The 22,056-nt window shown below is 34.9% G+C and overlaps 1 protein-coding gene across 2 annotated transcripts in view; it reads right to left on the reverse strand.

Annotated features, from left to right (window-relative positions):
- The window catches only part of UBR3 (ubiquitin protein ligase E3 component n-recognin 3), a 114,973-nt gene that overhangs the window by 30,290 nt on the left and 62,627 nt on the right, over positions 1-22,056 (reverse strand). For both annotated transcript variants that reach the window (XM_075756699.1, XM_075756700.1), the window contains exons 26-31: positions 18,070-18,219; positions 17,421-17,554; positions 13,927-14,037; positions 11,923-12,135; positions 11,102-11,238; positions 5,538-5,623 (exon numbers count right to left, since the gene is read on the reverse strand). In XM_075756699.1, coding sequence (XP_075612814.1) covers positions 5,538-5,623; positions 11,102-11,238; positions 11,923-12,135; positions 13,927-14,037; positions 17,421-17,554; positions 18,070-18,219 — 831 coding nt within the window. The remainder of the gene's footprint in view (positions 1-5,537; positions 5,624-11,101; positions 11,239-11,922; positions 12,136-13,926; positions 14,038-17,420; positions 17,555-18,069; positions 18,220-22,056) is intronic.

The following is a 22,056-nucleotide window of genomic DNA, read 5'->3' on the forward strand; positions in this document are numbered from 1 at the left end:
CGGTGTATGAAATCAACTTTAGCAATAGAATTCTAATGGTATCTATCTTTGCCTCTCCCATGCTAGGTATGAATGACACACCAAGCTTTTTCAGAAATAGTTAGGATCATCCATTGGTGAGAAAACCTGCTTTTTCAAAAGTTAGCATGAATGGACAGGCACCAAAGATCTGCAGATTGCCAGCTCCTAGCTAAGAAACCAAACAAAAAAACCCACAAAACCAAACCAAAAAGCCCAAACCAAACCAACCAACCACAGAAACCTACTGTACCAAGGCCTGAAAAGCATTCCTGAAAACTGCTTTTATTCTTTTTATTTTCAGCTGCAGCAGAGAGCTAGATAGGAATTTTTGCAACCATATTCACATTAATAGATTACAAGAAGGAGACAGTTGCAACTGAGCAATTCATAAAAGAATTAGGTTTTTCTTCCTACAGGAATGAACCATACTTAGTGGTTCCAAGTATCACCAGCCATATCGATAAAATGAAGACAGCCATTGCTATCAATGTAGCTGAAAAATTTGATACAGGAGCATGAAGAGCTTAGAAAAACGCTTCATGTCAGGATGACTTTCTGTGCTCACAAAAACACTAAAAGCACTGATTAAATTGATACTAACATAATCAAGACAGATGACACTGCTGAGTCATCTACAAATGCAAACCACAGGCTTCAAATGAACAGGAAGTGGAAAAAAACCCCAAACAAAAAACCCCAGTGGAACAATAAGGTTTATCAATGGTTAGAACCATCACAGAAGTTATGAAGGTGCTGGACGTTTTATTTACGGCAAGCTTACACAAGTCTTAAATACTTTTTTTGATGTCCACTTGTAAATGAATGTCCTTTCCAATTAATGCAGTTGATGCTGAAATGCTAGGGTCTGCTGTCTGTGGGAAGCATAAGGATAAGGAGCTCCTATAGAGGGAAACTGAAGCCAGAGGTCAAGGTGGTAGAGTATTTAATCCTCCCCCAAAACCCCCTAATCCTACCCTTATTACAAAGGGAAAAAAGAAAAAAAAAGAAAAGAAAGCAGCCAGAAAGAAAGAACTATTTAAAAGTAAGAAAGAACTAGATTATAAATTCATTAACTAAAAGTTAAATTCATTAACTTTTGAATTTTATGGAATTGTTCACTCACTATTGCAAGGTTACCAGAGTAACAATGAGAGCGAAAAACATGTATACACAAGTTAAAAAGAGAGATACAAAAGGTGTACAGAGAAGTCCTAATTATTCAGCCTTAACATTGTGTTCTGAAACTGTTCTGTAAATATATAACAATAAAAGCAAAAGCACATCAGATCTCTTAAACTTTATAAAACAGAGAAATAAGACCTGTACAATTGTTATATATAATAATTATCCCCTAAACCCAAGAGAATTTTCAGGGCCACAAACTCTAAAACTATAACGTGGTCCTTCAAATAGGACTTGATTTTTAAGAAATAAATAGGACTCTATTTGCATTTTTGTTTGCATACTGGTTAGTAACACTCACTCATGCAAACACACATACAAAACTTTAAACCTTAAAATGACAATTTTACAGCCAAATTTTCTTCATCATTCTTTTCGCACCGACTTGATCACTGACACTAACAGCTACATTAATCATTCTTAATTTTACTTCCCAAGAGCAGCTGCCCTCATGGTGCAATCTACTAAAACAGCTCTTGACCTATTTGTTCCCACCATCTTCCCTGATGCTTGCTGCTGTAACAGCTCACCTGGGACAACATACTCTGTTTTCTGCAATAGCTAATCACTAAACTTTACAGTTGTTACAAGACTAATACAGAGTGGTATGCTTAATCACAAGAGAGACACCTCATTATCTCGCACGTAAGAAAAACAAAAAACGGGTTATATTTTAGATTACTGCTGCTGGACCTGACATGAATGACATTTAAAAATCAAAAGCAATTTCAATACTGTACAAGCAAGACTTTAACAAAACAGTATTTAAGTTCTAGACAGGGTATGGATTTTTAAAATCATTCTTTCCTCACTGCATAAGACAATGACGAAGTCAAAGGTACATTTTAAGCGAAACTTCAAAAACAGGATTACCTCTTGGAAAAAGAAATGAGTATGGCAAGATAATGAAATGTATTCTAGAACATGTATCTAAAGAACTGCAATTTTTTATCTCTAAATGCACCAATATGGAATGGGCAATGAAGGAAACTCATACAATTATATAACGGTTTAGTGAAAACAACCCCTGCTATGTATGGAAAAGTAACTCTGCTCCCACTAGTCATATTTAGCCTAATGTCAAATAGAGTACTACTAAATGGAAGTACTGTTCACGTCTGTTCTAGGAAAACCCCATTACCTTGTATTAAAAATGAGTCTATTTTAATGCAAGATTAAATATGACTAGTTTGCTACATAACAATTTTACAAAATAAGTACAAATCCAGAACATAAACAGCCTGTGAACGTTTTAATAATGAATAGATGACATTTACGTCTCCATGTTGTTTAAAGCAACAATACATTTGTATACATAGCACCCTTCACCTGAAGTTTTAAAGGCCTTCTTCAATTTTTCTGAAGTGCAAATAGATACTAAAAACACAAACACGACTGATTTAGATCTAAATATGAAAATCTACCATTCTACCCAAAAGCATGGGAAAAAAGCAGGTGCACTGCATTTAAATGCTGTCCCTACCCTTCACCAGAAATATGCACTAGAATTTTTAAAATATATGCAACTCCTAAAGAAAAAAAACACTATTTCCATGTACAACACACTCAATACGCAAAATTACACAACAGTTTAAGAAAGGAACTGAAAAATATTATAGTAGACAAACAAAATGCAATGTATTATAAGTAGAAACAAACAAACAATCAAGAAATGTTATCACATTTAAAAAAAAATCATCAACACGTTTTTCAATTATAGGAAATACTGTACCAATTTCAGATTAAGCCCTTGTATGCAAGTACAGGAAAACATACGAATCATATCATGGGGAAAAAAATTATTCTCTCTAAATATATACACAATTCCAAAGACAAGGATTTAAAACAAAGTTTTTCTTACTAGGCTATTTTACTTTTTATATAGACAACTAATGCACAGTTTAACAGGAGATTCGCTGCTACCAAAGAGTGATGTATTTCATAAACATTTTAAATTTTGTAAACTAACATGTATTTTTAAAAGCAATAGTTGAGGTAATCTTAATTAAAGCTTCTTGTTCAGAAGAAAATCTCCAGACTTCTCAAGTGTAAGAAGTATCTTCAACTTTCTGTAAGTTTAGTTTGTTCCAGTAATCTATTTTGATGAACAGACAACATTGGTGCATTGTCTGAGACATAAAAAGTTAATGGCAAAATTGTCTAAGTGCTGGAAAAGTAGGTAAGTATGATGTATGCATTTAAACAGGACTTAAGTTTGTCTTGTTGAAGTAACAATCCAGCATAAGAGAATTGTCCAGTGCAGATACATTCTCCATGTATCATTTTCAATTTTGTAATTCTCCAAAAAGAAATTTCTCCAATGATTACAGTATTTTCCATACATTTGAGGACTTCAGGAATATGTATTAAAAATCCTGACTGATCTTTTCACGGGCTGTCAGAAAAGGTATGCTTCCTTTTAAAATCAGGGCCTAAGTATATAAGGGTCCTTCTTTATGCAAGATGAGGTTGAAGGGATAGTGTGGTAAGTATAAGAAAAAAGTTAAATAATATATTATACAATCCACTTACTGTCAGCTACCAGGCCTCAGCTTGGTGGCATTTTTTTTCTTTTTTTCTTAAAAAAAACCCCAAACAAACAAAAACCAACTTTGAGGTAGTTCCTCCTTTGGTGTCAACTGATACAGTTCAAAGAGAAGCAATGGAAGTGTACAGATGTACACAGAGGAAGCTGCCCAGCACTCTAGTGGTTCAATCACTCTCTGCAAAGTCATAATCTTCCAGCACTTACTGACATTAGTTGGTGATAAAGCACCATGAGAAAAACCTTTATCTTTATATATATATTTAAATATGTACATGCAACATAAATTTAATACCGATATGACATCAAACCTGTCACAGTGTTTTAAGATGTAATGAATGTATTTAATTCCACTTTTATCTTAAAAAAATATAGAGAGAAGCTGTAATCTCCTGACTTTGAAAAGCTATCAATAAGATAAAAACACCACCTCACAGATTACAGGCCACTTCCCTGCACACATTCTTCTAAACTTTAAAATGTCAAAACTTGTAAAGATCTTTGTGTGGTTACTAAAGCCACGTGAAAACAGGGGTAGACATTATGTGTAAAGTCAATATAAATTTTTTCACTTTAAACATTTCAATATCATAAGCTGAAATCTCCACCCTATGCTGCTCATCATGGTCCTCCAAATAACATGCCTATGAAATAGGTAACACATTCAGTAAGTTGCTAAAATTCAGAAAGAAAGTGTCCATCTTACTAGGTGAGCATACAATTAAAAGTATATCATAATCCAAGTAGAAATTATCATCTGTAGAGTCTTGATATTACTAAATGCTTCAAATTTGCAAACAGTGTTCTTTTAACACATACATTTTTCAGGTATTTTGCTCTGCTGGGAGAGGGAGGTAATGATGGTGGGGGGAGACAGTGTGCAGCAGGGTTTAAAACTGCTTTTCACAAATCACAACACATGAATGAAATCAATTGAACTACATTTCCTGGCAGTAACAGAAGGCTCTAATCCTAGAGACGATGCAGACAGCACAGCACGCGATAGGATTTCTCTGGTAGCTCATCGCCTCAAATGATGAGGAAAGCATCACCCACAAATCATGTACAGAAAGGCAGAGGTAGACCCAAGCTTTCTGACATTTCTTGCTCTGCTACTGCTGCATAAGCTTGATTTAAACAAGCATTATTAGTAGTATTATTCTGGCAGGCTTTCCAATTTTTCCTGACAAAAGAAAATGTCCATTCCTAACAGTCTATATTCCAGTAAAAGATAAAAAGATTTTATGTTAAGAAAAAAAAAAAAGCACTTCTGTCCACCCAAAGTGCTTTACTTGCCAAACATTGAAGGTTTCAAAGTTTCTACCAAAAAAAATATGCCAAACTGTCCTGTCAGAGAAAGAACTCAGGAAATTAAAGAAATGGGACATGGTAGCTGCAGACTTCTAAGTATGAAACCTAGTAGTGAGCTACATCAGCACTCAGAGAAACAAATTTCTTTACTATTACTAGCAACAGTCAGGGTGAAGCTTTCCTGCTTTACCCTTAAAGTACCTCAAGTTTTACTCATCAAAATGTGAAATTATAAAAAAAGTATTACATGGATACTATGACAATATATTTCTAAATAGGTTATACTCACAACACATGAACAGCTCTAATGAATAATTTGTGCAAATTAGATCTCAGATTTCTCAAACTGCAACAAAACTGGACAACTCATTATGGCAGGAAAAAAAAGTTTCTTAAAAAAGTTGATGTGTTTTAGAAAATGTTAGAAAGAACTAGACATCTTTATTCAATATTGAACACTTCATAACATAAAACTTACTTAAACACGATCTTTTCCCAGCTGTGCTTGCACCTCCTGAACATAAATTGCCTCCTCGATGGACCAGCTCAAGTTCCAAGTTTGTTCTGCAAGAAAAACTTAAGTGTTTAATGGAACAGCATTATTCAAGCTTCTATGGACACGGAAGAGTCATCACAACCCCCCAGCATACACTAAATAAAAGAATGCTGTGAGATACTGCCAAAATATGACTCTGAATAAAACAAACTTTATCAAGATATGGCCATATGTGATTTTAAGTGCTTTGATTAGCAAGTACTATATTAAGAGAGCTGCTACAGTGGTGACTGAAGAATAAAAAAAAATGTTAATTCTGAGGCTTTTTTCTGTATGCACATACAACTACTTGATAATAAGGGAATATATGTGCAAATCTGAAAAGACAATATACAGATTGGCTAAATTTCAATCAATCAGATATGTCTAAAAAGTGTTCTCTTTATTGGCAGGGCTTTTGTTTTGCTTTAAACAAACAGACAATGGATATGGCACCAAGTAACTAAGTATAAAAAACAGTCTAAACTATAATGGAAGCACTGACCTTTAAAGATAAGTTAGTTAATAAAAGCCTTGGAGGTTAATGCTGAATGAAACACCAGAATTCACTGCACTCTTTAGTATGAAACAGGAGTTGTGTCACTAAATCTCTACATGTCACATTGATGCTTGCTTTGTTAGTATTATTGTAATCTGATACTTAGGCACCAATTGTTTAGGCCAAATTCAATAGCTTTGTTTAATTTCGGAATTGGATGTTTCAGTACTGCATTATCTTTTACCCCCAAGACTTGGAGCAAACAATTTACGTTATGTTCTCCGAGAGTTTGTTTTAATAAGTCAACATGCATTGCTTTAATTAAAATAAAGGAATATAATTCTATTATTCTGAAATGTTGGTTTGCTAATTTAATCCAAACTGCAAAGTTCAGTCTAAACATATTTTGTCCTTTAACTAAAAATCAAACAATTTTAGGTTCAATATAATGCAAGTGAATACACATTAAAATCTATCCTAGAATTGTAGGCATGTAAGATATCTAAGCTAAGAACACCCCCCCACACACACACATATATTTAAGAAGAAACTACAGGATGACTATTTTATTCAAAACAAATTATTTTTTAAGAATTTCAGCTCCATCAGCTTGAAAGAATAATACATTTTTGATATGCAGTGTTTGTTAAGATACTTTCGTATATTTTTAAAATAGTAACATTTCAGAATACTACTATCCCTAAGTTTGCAGCTTATGCCACCTATTTCTGAAGGAATGCTTTAATCCTCTCTACTCAGGAAAGGCAATTTAACATTGATAATGTGCCTGCTCAGAGCTCCATCTGGTTGCTGCTGATAAGGGCATCTGTGTGACAGGGGAATTTTCCACTCTTCAGGCGATTTGCAGTGCTCACTGAACTTCTAAAAATCTACCAGCAAGGAAGCAGGGACAGGGATTTCTTATTAGTAGACAAAATAGCAACTGTAGCATGTGCTAGTTCATCATGGCAATATGAAGGAAACCAGTATGTTTTATTTCTACAAACCTCCTGACAACTAATTTGTAGAACAAAATTAATGGCAGCCTTCCATTAAAACCAAGATAATTAGATTTAAATCAAAAACACTACCTAAATTTCTAAGAACAACTTTCTAGATCTAGAATTTTAAATTGCCCTTTCACCAAGAAATAAGTACAGTTTTACAAAACAAATTTCAGGGACAATTCTGAAAAAACTCTTCTTGATAAGTATGAGGTGTTATATAGTACTTCTTGCTAGAAGGAATGTAAGGAGAGATATTTCTGGAAACATATACTCCATCACACATACCACACCAACTCTCACCTCCCACACTTCTTCATTGACCCCAGCTCCTCAAAGACAGCTTATAGTTCTGCTTTCCTGGAAACGGAAATATTAGCCTCTTCCTCTAAGACATCTCTTGCAAAACATACCTAAACTTTGGCATGAAGATGCACAGTAGAGAAAGAATCTTCTATGGGACTGAACACTTCCCCTTTATAAAGTGTTCTACATCAGGTACAGCCCTACGTAATTTTTGAAAGACTAGTGTATCTCCTCCCTACTTCAAGCTCCCTTCTACCTTGAGGATCCGAGTACCATCTGCCCTCTACTGAACAAAAGCAGAGCTCTCAGTGCCTATTCTCTCATCAATGAAGAAAAATTTGGGGCATCTGATAGATTAGAACACAGAGTGGTCTCTGAAAGCATCCTTTGCTATCTCAGCCCCCTCAACATCAAGGAAAGAGATGGAGAAAGAAAATCTAAATGAGTGACAGTTTCCTCTATCTAGAAATCTTTGCATCATTCTTTGGAGCAACAAATTTTGTAGAACACTGGCTTTATCTTCTTCACTCACAGAAAAAAACTGAGAAGATGGATTTTGCTCAGCTGTCCTGACTCCTGATTAAAAACCAGCCCTACTTCATACCTTCTTGTGGGCTTCCATTAAAGGAACATATTGGGAGTGGGATGTGGAGGGTGATTGCGTATTTCTTGGAATTCATATCAGGACTGAGTAGGGGGAAGTAAAAATGCAATGCCCTTTCCAGAAAGAGAACGTATTTGGATGGACCTCCTCTTTCTATTGGGACAGAAGAATCAAGTTAAGCACTTCCACTTTTCCCACTTCACTTTACAGAGACAACATATAGGTAAAAAATCCCCAGACATTGAGACACAGACTGAAAGGAAAGAACACAAGGTTCTTGTGTTACTCTACACACAGCTGATAGCAAAACCAGAAGCTTTGTTTACACAGCCAACAAAAGCGCAAGACCTATTGCTACGCAATACAGAAACAGTCCTCCAAGATACTGCCACAACTGACAGTCATCAATGCTGTGAATGTGGAGCTATTAAAATTAAAGCTAGACACACATGATTTGTGAATGACACACTATACTAATCTCATAAATGTCAGCAAAGACAAGGAGGGATGCATACAAAAAAGGCATAAATTTAACGAGGTAAGACTGTAGGGAAAGGGAGCTGCTCCTCCAGCTGTGCGTGCAAATCTGGATGCCAAGACCCTGAGTGCCTCTTTTGCTAGGAAAACAGACAGGGGCTGGCTATCCCACCAGGTGGTAGAGAATTTGCTTGTAATTTCTCTTCTCTGCTACCAGTGACATCTGTCTGGGTAAGCGAATGTGAAGTAAGAAAACTAAGTTCCCGTTTTCTTGAAACAGAAAGGATAAGCTGGGGCAAGTAGCTACATGTTGTTTAACCAGTAGTATTCTCATTCCAGCATGCAGAAATCCACTTCAAAGCTGGCCTCCAGCTGTAAACTAGCATCTTTCAAGAAGACTGCAGATGATGTCATTTTCTGATTGAAAATGCAACATGACTTATAAGAAGATTAAGAGTGTTTAATTCACTTGCAAATATATGAGGTCAATAAAAATACCATTGTATTCCAATGCTTATTTAAACAGGGGCTACTTATCATCTTGACCACTTTATCTGTATGTTAGATTAAATACCAGGAAGAAATGCGTAACAGCTGCAGATGGTCTGACCAAAGCCGATGAAATGTTTCAGAATACATGGAAATAAGGAAGAAACAGGCTGAATGACAGTAATAACTTCCAGAAAGCAAGTTACTTCAGTCTGTAATTTAAATCGTAGATAGTCCATCATTTGGATACTTAAACAAAATATACTAAAATCATATAAAAATCCCCCTCTTTCAGTCTGGCAGATGACCAGCTCACACATTCATTTCTTTAAATACAAACTGTAAGTTTATATTAAAATGTCTTTTAAAAAGTTTAACTTTTTTAAAAACTTGTACTTCTTATGCAATTATCTAGTATTAGAAGCCTGTAAATCTGGATTGCTGAATTGAAAGGCAAGAGAAATTAACTATTTGTAGCCGATCTGCCAGGCACCCTCATAAAGTGATCTTATGGTAAGAATATGGAAGGCTGGATCCAACACCTTGAAATCCTTCAGCCATGGATAACCAGAAAATTGCTGACACCAGTCTAGCCTAACAAGAAGAGTACAGGTGCAATATCCTAGTGTTAGTGGTCAACCGTGATTTCTCTCTCCAGCAGTGCAAGCAGCAATGAAATGCTGTTCTGGTTTGGGGTATTTTTAACTCTTGGCATGAAAACAAAAATCTTGGGCTTTGGGTGTTAATACAAAAATCATAAAATACAGATATATTTAAAATATCTTTAGGTAGCATTTTTAAAATTATATAACATTACACCCCAAAATATATTATAACACCATTTTTGTACCTTAAATGGCATGTCAAGTTATGGTTACAAGTAATCATACTTTTATATATGAAATATTAATATGAAATATTAATTTTGAGTCCTTTGTATTTTTGGAAGGATATTAAATTGTATTGACCAAACACATCATTGCTAAAAATCTCAACATTATTTATCCTTGTATACCATATACCACTTAAAATAATACAGAATAATCTTTTAACTTCCTTTGTATAAAATGTAATTGCTCTTCTTAATCAAGGCACAGTTAAAGAATACAGATAATATTTCATTTAATAGAATTGTACAATAATCTAGGTTGGAAGGGAATTCTGGAGATCAGATGGTCCAACCTTCTGTCAAAAGCTGAGCCTTAGATTTGATTATCCAGAGTCCTGCCAAGCCAAGTCTTGAATATTTCCACTGCTTATATATCAAAGACACTGAGCAACCAGAGTTTATGAAACTGTGGTAAAAAAATGCTACTGAATGATATCGCTCGTATGCTTGCACTTTCTCTGCAGTCAGCACCTTCCCTGCAGGCCTCAATAAGTCAGAGTTTAGCAAATTATTTGCTTAATGAGTATTTCAAGTTCTTCTTATGGGAAAACCGTGCATTACAGTAAATCCGAACAGATTAACCATTCAGAGCATCTTAACATTAATGGTATAGATGGAAAGAGGGACTGTTTGATTTTCTTGGAGATGGTGTCTGTGCTACTGACAGCTATAAAACTGGAATCAAACGTCACAGAGAAAATGCTAGTAGTTTTGACACTTTTTTAGAAGCCTTGTTCACATGAAGAGACATTCCTGGTTGCTGACGTAGAAAAGGCTCCTTCTGTGATCAGACTAATATCTGATAGAAAGATTAAAAAAAATTCTGTGATTTAAAACACAGTAATATGGCAGTGATACAGAAATAATCTCATTCTCCTAAATACTAGTAGGGAAGATTTGACAGTTTGGGAAAGGACAGCAGAAAAATAAATTCAACATAAAATTGTGATGTATGGAAAGCAAAATCTTAAATAAAGAAAACAACTAAATAAGCAGAAGACAAAATGTTCTCCAGTTTTTGTGCCACTGCTGCATATACTAAAAATGAACTGAAAGGCACATCTTTCCATCTTTGTATGCCTGCATATGAAAATCAGAAAATGTAACCTTGATGTACTAAGTACTCAAAAAGAGGATGGAATTTTTTAGGTTTTTTTTTTAAGAAAACAACTATCATCTGGTGAGTAATATCATTAGTGAGAAATACAAAAGAAAAAAAACATAAAAAGAAATACCCACCTGGCTACTGAATACATAAATAGAAAATCATTGTCAGGTGATCCAGGACTCTTACTATAATCTGTATACTTCTTCTGTGTGGTACTTTTTATATCTTTCATTACAGATTCCATTTCTTTACTGAGATTGGTTTCAGACTATGAACAAAGACACAAAAGAAGATTAGTTAATCTTACCTGAAGAAATGGAAATAGCTGATCACAAAGTGTAGCACTCATATTTATAAAAACACATTTGCAAGTTATAAGAAAATATGCATTAAAAGCCAGTATTCTGTCTCACAGAGGTGTTACACTATTCTGAAAGCTATTCTGATTTCTTCTGAAAATGAAAACATTGCTGTTTTGTCCATCTCCTATGTTCAACAATTTCACTACTTGCATTACTTTAAAGTATATTTGCATTAAAGTATATTTGCCTAAGTACACAAAAATAACATAAAGTATCTCCACCAAGACTGGAAGGCTAGCAAAATTTAATAGAATTAATTCTATCATTCACGAAGCCTTGTAATACATGAGCATCTGCAAACTGCTCTTGCTGTAAAACAAATACTCCATATCTTAAAATGTTAATAGACATTCTTTAAACAGCTTCCAGTTACAAGGATATTGGTGGTTTTGCATTGTAAATAAATGATAGGTAATGCAATAAGTGCTGTAAATATTTTAAATTTCTTGATATGAAAAAATAGTACGCTATCTTCCATATCAGAAGAAAATGAAGATTCCCAGGTTGTTGAGTTTCTAAGAGGTCACAAATGCAACATAATGTAAAAACTGAAAGGTAGAGGCAAATTAACAAGGATCTTTCTGCCTTACACTGATGCTTACTGGGAAAGTTCCCAGCTGTTCTTGAAGATCTTCCACCTCTTGTACAAGATCTTGCATACACTTGTTACTATGACTTTGCCAGAGGCTTCTTTCCACGTTGTTTCCAGGATAACAAGGAAGAACACTGTTAGCAAACTGCCTACAGAGGGGACAGGTAAATTCGCCTTTGTCCACTGAAAAACCCTGGAGGACCTGATCATTCTAAAAGAAAATAAAGAAGATGTAGCTGAAATCTGCAAAAGATTATAATTATTAGCTTGATATTTCATGTGTGCATCTAAAGAACTAAGTCTAAAACCTAAAACTGTAAAGAAAGAATAATTGGAATAACTCCTCATTTTAGTGAAAAAGGTCTTAACTACTAGAGATTATCTTACAATCCTCCAACTCATTTTCCTAATTTTTAAGTACTCTTCACTGTCGACAATATCCTCATAATCAACTAGAAATACTTCAATGGGGTATTTTGAACATTTCACATGTGTTGTCTCTTCCTAGCAAATCCCAATACAGTTTGAGACTCTCTTGATAATATCTTTTAATTTCTCAAAAGGCAATTTTATTTTTGGTCATGAGAAATAGTTGAAGCTATTTTTCAAAAGAAGTATAGGCTGAAAAACCTAATCAAGTAGCCATTGGAAGGTGGCATGACAAAATAATAGTGGTAATATATGCTAGGATCAAAAGTTCACTTAAATAATCTAGAAAACTTCAAGAATACATAAGATGGAATTAACAGTTTATTTCAAGTTTAAGGGAGAATCCACCAGAAAAGGGACTTCAGTGTCTATATGACACAAAGGATTACTCTTCCAAAATTCTGTAAAATTAAATTCTACCAGGAAAGCCCAGATTTTACTTAATTATCTTGATGACACAATTACCCCTGAAAACATCGTTACAGTCATATGGAAAAAAACCATTTAATCATGGGATTCAATCAAGGTGGCATGGCTTCCAGTTTCTCTAGAGGTAAATTTCACAGTATGACCAATGCTGATTCTAAAAATACAATGCATTGCTCAGTTTTTCTCAAAATGGAAACAAATCAACAAAACTTATGAAAAAATAAAACTAAAGAAATAACACATAAAGTAATTATGCATTTTCATATGCAATAAGATGTCATCATTTAGTCTTTATTTTATTACACTAAATAATACAGAAAGAAATGATTGCTTAAAATCTGATGACTTCTACCACTGCTGAGCTTGTGATATTCTATGGTGCCATTCAGAGTATCTGCAATTGGGCTGCAAGAGGTTGATGGGGGGCAAAGGAGGCCAGCAACATCAATGGATCACTACTCAGACCACGTGAAAATAAATGGATGTCTTTTTTAGCCAACAATTTCCAAAGTTTGACTAACAACTGTATTTTAAAACCATAGATAGCAGTCATTTCCCAGCAGTACTTTCCAAGGAGAAAAAGAAAAACCCATAATTCACAAGAGTTAAACTATTTTAACTCATTTCTCTAAACCACATGTATACGCATAGCTTATGCCACACATAACTGGAGATAAAAATCTTTTTGTAACTGAATTTTCATATTAGGAATTAACCAAAAGCACAAGTTTATATTTGTAAAATTCCCCTCTATTTTTTGCTTCAGTTTCTCTGTAATCTCTAACACACATTAAACATCAAAATAGGGATCTATGAAACAGAAAAGTTTAAGAAATGCTTTACCTGAATATGCACATGAGGAAAAAAACCCCAAACCCCAGTGATTTAATTTTTTAACAACAGAATTTAGTCAAGTATTTTTTCTGATGTATCAGAATAACTGAAAGCAAAGTACTTTTCTTAATAATGTCAAGATGTAACAAGATATTTAGTATCTACAGCTCTTGAAACATAGTAAAAACATCTTGCCCATTCAAGTAAACCCGATCTTCCTTTCTCTGAATCAAACAACATAAATCCAATTGACTTCACTAAGAACAGTTCAGATAAAAAAAAAAAAGAGTTGATCTTTAGTTTTACTTACCCGTAAAGATTCCATGTAAGATTTGTGACAATCTATGTGTAATGTGTGACCACAAGTTTGTACATAAACACCTCCTTCCCAGCCTATTGACACTGCTTGCAGGCAGGAACTCTAAAACAAAGTACGAAAAAAGAACAATATATACATATAAAGTTATAATGGTATTTACCACAACTCATTTTAAGAGTTAAAAAAAAATCTGTAGATTTTTATTTGCATGCTACCTAATTAAAATACATGCTGTGGAAATAAAGAAAAAACTTTGTAAAGTATTTACTTGTGCTAACTTACATGGCTGCTATTATGCTATTCTTTCCAACAAAGCTGAACACTTAAGTTAAACTTCTGCAGTTCTCGTCACTTAAGATAATGACTCCTTTAAAGAACCTCTTGTATTACAGCATAAAGATGGCTCTAACTCTGCCATCTGTTCCAACAGTCCAAGTTATCCCGTGTCCAACGCCAATATACTGCTCCAATACATTTCATTCAGTTACGTATGTAACCAAAGTAACAAGATCATAGTTATATAATCAAATCCCAATCTGTTATTAAAATTCAGTGTAACACTTAGGGTTTTTAAAGAGTTGTTGAACAATCTTGTCTACAACACATCATAACGGGAAAAGAGAACAAATACTCGTTTAGCGAATTGAGTTTTATGCTAGGATTGTTCTGAAAACATTGGCCTTATTCAAAGACTGCACTTACAGCCTACATGTCAAAAATAAAATTACCTTACTGGTAGTTCTCCGAAAATAACGAACTGACAAAACAGTCACCGTGGGCAAACTTTTATCATAAGGAATTCTAGAAAATTCTCTTGCAGCATACTTAGCTGTAGTCAGTCTAGTCATTAAATCTCCATTTCTCAAAAAGTAATTTCATACAAAGATCGAAATGTACATTCTGGTTATACATTTAAAGAACAGAAAAATGTTTATGGCTACTAGAACTGGAAAACAATTTTTAAGTGTAGACTCACCCTAAAATGGTCTTAATGCTTGATGTAAAACCAGGGCACTGTAAATAACCAACTCTGATAGTTGCATTTTCTAAGAATGTCCTAGCAATCTCATTTTTTTTCTGCATATGAACAGGAAATCAAAACAAAATTACGAATTCTAGCTACCTTATTTACCTTGCCTCAACCTGACATCCATAATGTGCTATGACCCTCTCAGGCCATAGAACAAGAAAAACTTTTTCTCCTGCTGGTTCCTGCATAATTTAGTAGATTACACTACTAATAAGGTGGTATGATATACCTGAATAAGCCCCAGAGGAAAAATGTTTTATTCAGGAAAAGCATTATTTATTGCACATATTTAACAAGGCTACTTAGTAGCATTTGCATAAAAAAAACCCCTCAGCCCCTAAGTCTTTGCAGAAGGGCTTTACTCTACCATTCTTGAGTTCAGAAATAAAGGAGATTCCAAAGCAAGCCATAGGCTTGGGATGGAACACACCTATATCAAGCTATTGGTTGCAGACTACGATGTGATTCTGCAAATAGTCCTATCAATCTAGTATATGAAGTTTCATCTCCTAACCCTTAGTCATACCTCTCCATATTAAAAATAATTGCTTTCAGTGATTTTCCTTTAATGGGCAAGAACTCTACTCCCTGACTGACAGCAAGCATCAAATTTCAGCTAAGAAAGGGCAAAAGGAATCTCTATGAAGAGAATTGGCCTGTTTTGCCCCAGCTGTATATAGCATGTACCTTTTGAATATTTTTTTTCTTCTAGTAGAATAAGCTAGACTATTTTTCATAACTTAAAATTTTCACATCTAAGTGAAATTCTTCTCTTGCCTCATGAAATCTGTTGTTAGAGGAAGGACACTTACTGGGAAGGACACAGTTGATAAACAAAAGGACTTCTTATTGCTTAGCTCAGCAAACAAGACGCTCAAGACACTAACAGATGTTTCCATTTTTTTGCCAAAAGAAATTTAAGCATTAGTTCTTTCATGCAGAGACATTTTTTAGCACAGTAGTGACCTGGAAACTTGAAAGTAAAAATAGCTAATTCAACTAATGTTTGAATCGGGACTGGAATTTTTGAAAGCAGGATGCAGTTGCTCATTGCATTACAGTGTATTTTAGACTAATCTGTTGGTAGTGTTACTGCACGGAAAGGGAAATATACACTTCAGTGAGATCAAGTTTTTGAGTAACATTTTGCTTGGAACTCCTTCCATTTGAAGTGTGCAAACATAAAAATAAACCTATAGTATTGCTTTGATGTTTTCAATCACTTCAGTAGGAAAAAATATTCATTAACTACTGGAAACAATAAACAATCACCACTGTCAAAAGAAAACAAGCTTGTCCATAGATTCTTTCTGAATTAAAATACCTTAAAAGTTTTACTTCCTAGCAAGGACATGTATATTTGCCTCAGAAGAAGATGCTTTTCTGAAAACATTGCCCAATTTTAAAAATTATATCAATTATTGAATTTACTCTAAATTAATCTACTCTACATAAGCAAGCTTGGTTACAGTTGGCAAATTTCAATTATCTGTAGATGAGAGATTACAAGAAAGCTAGCAATCATGTCAGAGTAAAAATTGCCACAGTTTTTCCTCTTTAAAGCTTCTAAAGGATGATTATTTAGTTAGATCTGCTTAAGAGCTGGTATGTCACCTGGAACTAGTCTATAGGAGGTAATTTAGGGTTATAGGTTACATACTCTTTTCCCCCAGAATGATTTCTCGGAACAGTTACTATATTATCTTCCATGTTTGTTTTATTACACTAGCAAGGAAAGTCACAGGCAGCACTTCCACAAAGGTCTACAACTGAACAAGTCCTACTCAGCAACAAGAATTGGCTCTCAAAATTAAATATGAAAAAGTTGTAATGTGGCTTTGTGAAGCAATGCAAAAAACTCTGCTCGGAACAGCCAACAGAACTGCAAACCAGAAAATTACGTACCAATTCATGTAAAATTAAACCTCAGTAATGTTGTGCAGAGTTGAGGATTCCCTCCTTTCCATCCACTCATCCTCCCCTTTTCTGTAGTGGCTCAGAAAACTGTTGCAGGTTAAAACAACTCTTTGCACTTACTCTGTGCTGCCAAAAATACTTGTAACTGATTAAGACTAATTCCTTGATCAGGTTTTCTGAACGGCCTTAAGAAAAATGGTGTTTTGAAAGTACTACCTAAAACAGCAAACCCACATCTCAATTGCACGGTCACACTGAATTGTGAAATACTTTCTTCTAGAGAACATCTGCATAGATATTTAACAACTATATAGCCTGCAGATACACTAGATACCTATGCCAAAAACGTAACTAGGGAGAAGCTAGACGCTATTTAAAAATAAGGACCACATCAAATGTAAAAACTTCATAACTACTGCAACATGACAAAGTGTTCACTAAATGCAGAAGTGAAATTAGGAGGACCAAGTTGTAATTCCATTTACCTTTTTACACAAATTTTTCATAAGTGGTAGTATAGTTCACATGAAATACTTACATCTTTAAAGTATCGCTGTAAAGTTGTAAGCCTCACATCATGCAGTGCTGCACAGGTATCCCAAGGGTATATTTGCTCCTCTTCAGTAGTTGGTAGTTTCTTTGGCTCAGTGCTATTGCGGCATTGTCCCAACACTGTGCGAAGAAAAGAAGCAATAAAGAATGGAATGGATAACAATATGCTAAACAATTGAGAAAACAATCAGGAAATTCTGTTTTGTAACTACAATGTGCATTGTTGATGTTAAACAGTAAAAAAATTATTCAAGAGACTAAATACTGAGGGTTGTGTTTTTGCACTTGTACATAATGTATGTATTATACATACACGAACACATATATAGATATACAGATAGCTATTTTGTTTTCTTTTTCTTACAATACCTATTTTCCTTCAGGCCTCTTATAGGCTGCTGGGTTTGCAAAAGCTAATAGGAACTAGGAGGGAATGAAACTGTTTGCTTTTCCCAAACATTTACAAATTTTCTAGTACCGTTAGATCTACACATGTGACTCATGGGGAGGACCAGTCATACACAGGAAAAAAAAAACCCCAAAAAGCCAGGGAAGACACTGTCTTTCCAGGCTCCAAGCATTTATGTGCACATACTGCAGAATCACTGCTTGTCCAACAAGTCACACATTCATACCTGAGGATGCTTGTAATAGTACAACTAGCCCTGTAGGCCTCTCTTCAGTAGAAGGACCACTTTGTCCACAAATAACACAATCATATATTGCCTCAGAAACATGCTGTTCTGATGTAGCTACCTCCATGGCAACATCAGCATCTGGCGATTCTAAAAAAGGGTAAGGAAGTTGATATTAAACAGAGGGAAAGAAATTCTATTACATCTGCACTGAGGTAGTGATGATAAAACTCCAATAATCTCTCTAGTTTATCTAGAGCTAAACCATTGACCATTGCTTGAAACTTACCTTGCTGCTTCAAACTGAAATACATCTATAGAATTAAGTACAAGTTTTCTCATATTCAAAATCATTCCTAGTGGAATTAAATGTTTAGTTCAAGTTTTGCATTAAACTTGATCTCTTTAAAACTTCTATAAAACAGAGATCTAACTTCTATTTCATTAGATACTATATTGAAAACTCCCAATAGAGAGAGATGAAGGGCAATGAAAATGAATCTCTACTAAACCCAGATTTGCTCACAACTGACTCTAACAGCAATTAGGAGGGAAGAGTTAATAATTAAATTTAATTTAATAATTAAAAGTTAGAAATAATTTAAAGATGCTTAGACAAGGCAAATGAAATGTGCAACTAAAAATGAAAGATTTTTTTAATATGAAACTTGCACAATCTTTAAAAATTTGGGGTCCATTAAGAAAGCTATGAAGCAGATGTTTAGTTTAACATTTACTGCATACAAGATGTATCAGAGATCTTGTTTTCTAATGGTCCACACTATTATTTCCTAGGTGCACAGGCAGAAATGTTTAAAGCTAAGGACCAGCTTCAAAGTATTGAAGCAACTGCACTTCATGTAGCTTTGTTCACATGACAGTTGGTGGTTTTGGGGTGGGGGGGCTAACAAAAATAGAAGCAATTTTATGTTAGGTTACAATGAAAGGTAAGAATTCTTTATTGCCCTAAAAGCACATTAGGACTAAACAATCCTCTCCTGACTGCTCAGGAACACATACAGTCAGCCTCTTGTCCTAGAATATAAGGGTGCTTTATTTCTTTCCTAAAAGATAATTGTTCCAAAAGAAAACACTTCTTCCCTACCTTCAACCATGCCTTTTATCTCCTTGATTAAGTAGGCCAAGGTACTGGATAGAGAACCCAAAAACCTTGAGTGCAGCAACAGGCCTCATGCAGAACTGCTTTTAGGAGAGCTGCTTTCTTCTGAAAGTCCACGACAAGTTCAGCACAGGAGGCCTGCTGCTATAAGGAGAGGCGTGTTGGATGCCTGGCAGCATCCTTCTTTGCTATGAAAAGCTCCATGCAATGCTCTCTCTCAGAGGGCAGAATCAAAATTACGCTGTTTTAGTAACCATTGATTTCCCAGTCAGTTATCGAGGATCATATGAAAATGAACTCTGATCTTCACTGACCTACAGTTAATATTGTACACACGTCTATCACCATCTAGTGGCAGTCAGGTGTACAGTGAGAGAAAAAGCAGAATGCATCAACTGCAAATGTTTTTTAAGTCCAAATGTCTGGAAAATCTAGAAGCAACTGTATCGCAGAAAGGAGGAAGTAAACACTAAAGCTATTTTTTTATATTTAACATCACCTCACAACTGTGTAACACACATTTATACCTGTATATCAGAAGTACATGACATGAGAATGACTAGAGTTCCAGCCTTATTTATCTTTTTCCATAATATTGTCAAGACAACATAAAATATGCATCCATTCACTATTTTTAAGAAGTGCAGTAAGAGAATATAGTGTGTCAATCTGATTTTGAACAACTCAATGGAAGCTCAAAATCAGTCAACATTTAATTTACAGAATACCATTCATTCATAATAAATTGCTTATTATTCCTTAATTGCCTAAGGAAAAAAATACAGATCTTAGTCTTTAAAAGGTGTATCAAACCAATTCAGTATATGCAATCTGTACTTCTATTGTACTTCTAAGAAAATAAAGTCAACTTACACAAAATCCATGGGTAAGAGAAACTGGCAAGAATTTAAAATCTCAAATAATTAAGCAGACCAAAAAAACCCCAACCAAACAAAACCCCCCAATTCTTTTTGAATGAACTATGATAAACCTTGATTACTGGCTTAAATTAGTTGTTAGCTTCTTTGGAAGATAAGACTTGGGCTATGGTTTGTTTGAGAGGGTATGTTTTGGCAGTGTAATTCCTGGAGTGAAAACGTACCACTGGCAGTCTGGAAAAATGAAAGCAAGCTATGCATATAGCAATGATCTCAGCCTTATCTTTCTCACCTTCCTGAGTTTTGCCTCTGTGGAGCTCCTGTGGAAGCCACAGACTCTGCCTCATCGTCTACATGATCTACCTACAGTGTCAAGGCCCAGGACAAACATGGTTCATCTCAAAATACTGCTGAGACAGACACTTTCCTGCAAACCTTGTTCTAAATGCAGTCATACTTGTGACTATAAAGCAACCGGTAAGTCTCCACTCTACTTCACTTTCAGTTATCTATTTCCTGTTTCACATGGGGAAAAATAAAACTAAACTGCATTTTACTGCAATAGTTCTTATATGGAAGCTTAAAATGCCCAGAAACTTGTAGCTCTACAGCTTTTTCTTTTCTCTCCCCCCCCCCCCCCCTCCATTTCACATAAACAAAAAGTACAGAATTGCTTTGTGTTTTCCACAGCAACTTGTTAAGTATTTATTTAAAATGACTGGAGTTGTAATGCTATTTCATTCATTTGATTTAGAAAATATAGGTTCTTACCAATTTTTAAAGCATGAGCTAACATTTGCTAGCTCCCAGAATGCAATTACGAAAAGACAGCTTAATAAAAATAATTTTTTATTAAATATCATTTTATATTGATGAAAAGTCTTTATAGTTAAACGTTGATTGTAATAGAACACAAAATTCCTTCTATTCTGGTTGAAACTCCCCACCAAATCACCACCAAGAACTGTCATGTGAACAGAGCTACATCAGCTACAACTAAAAGCTGAAGAATAAGCTAATTCTCCTCATTGTGCTTCCACTGGTTTTACAAACCCCCAACATTTTTTGCCAACACTAGGAAGATATTTCCAGGAAAACATCACTTGTGTGTTATGTCCCAGAAAAAAGTTGCCTGAGTGCCAAAAGAATGCTTTGCCAGCCTTCTGCTAAGATACTGATCTTGAGGTAAATTACTCCTCTACCGTTCAAACAGCTTGGTAGGAGCCTGGAGTTTTGTTTCGCATGAAAACCACTGGCACCCAAGAGAAGACATCTCATCACTCTACTGGAGATTCAGAAAGTAGGTAGTGGCAAGAGGAGAGCAAGGAAGACCAAGGTGGCTTTAGTTGCTAGGTTGAAGCATGGCTTTACTAGCCAGGCAGCGGTCATATGAGACAGCAAGTGTATTTTATGTCAAGCATTCTTTCAAATACCACCAAAGATGCTTACAGTTGCAAACTCTGACTCTCCAAAGATTTAACCTAACTGATTTCACAGAGACTTGTCCTCATGATGTCAATGTGTGTGAAAGAGTAAATGAGAAATACAAGACAAAACACATGGTATTGGTATCATTCACCAAGTTTCTCTCGAGAGGTTTGTCTAATGTTGTAAAACACCCAACCCCTTCCAGTGGGTTCTGGGACTCTTCTTTGTCCTTGTGAATTATTTCAGAAGACTGGATAAATATGAATCTCATTAAAAATAAAGATACAAACACTGAAAGAGGATGAAAACATTTAAACTGTGACAGAAATCCAGGGTAGTGCCAAACACTCTCATTCTCATGGGTTTTTAAAACAGTTATTTACTCAGCTCTTTCTTTGGTTTTGTACCAATAGGAGTAAGAGACCCAAAGTTACAAAATCCTAACATTTCCTACTTCCTAGTAAATACTTACCAGTCTGCTAAAATCTAGCACACTGTTTTATCGCAGAATGCATTGCTGCCTGAATTTCATTTCATTTGTACTCTCCAGAGTGAAAGATT

Source organism: Balearica regulorum, chromosome 6, assembly GCF_011004875.1.
Source record: "Balearica regulorum gibbericeps isolate bBalReg1 chromosome 6, bBalReg1.pri, whole genome shotgun sequence".
Classification (NCBI taxonomy): Eukaryota; Metazoa; Chordata; class Aves; order Gruiformes; family Gruidae; genus Balearica; species Balearica regulorum.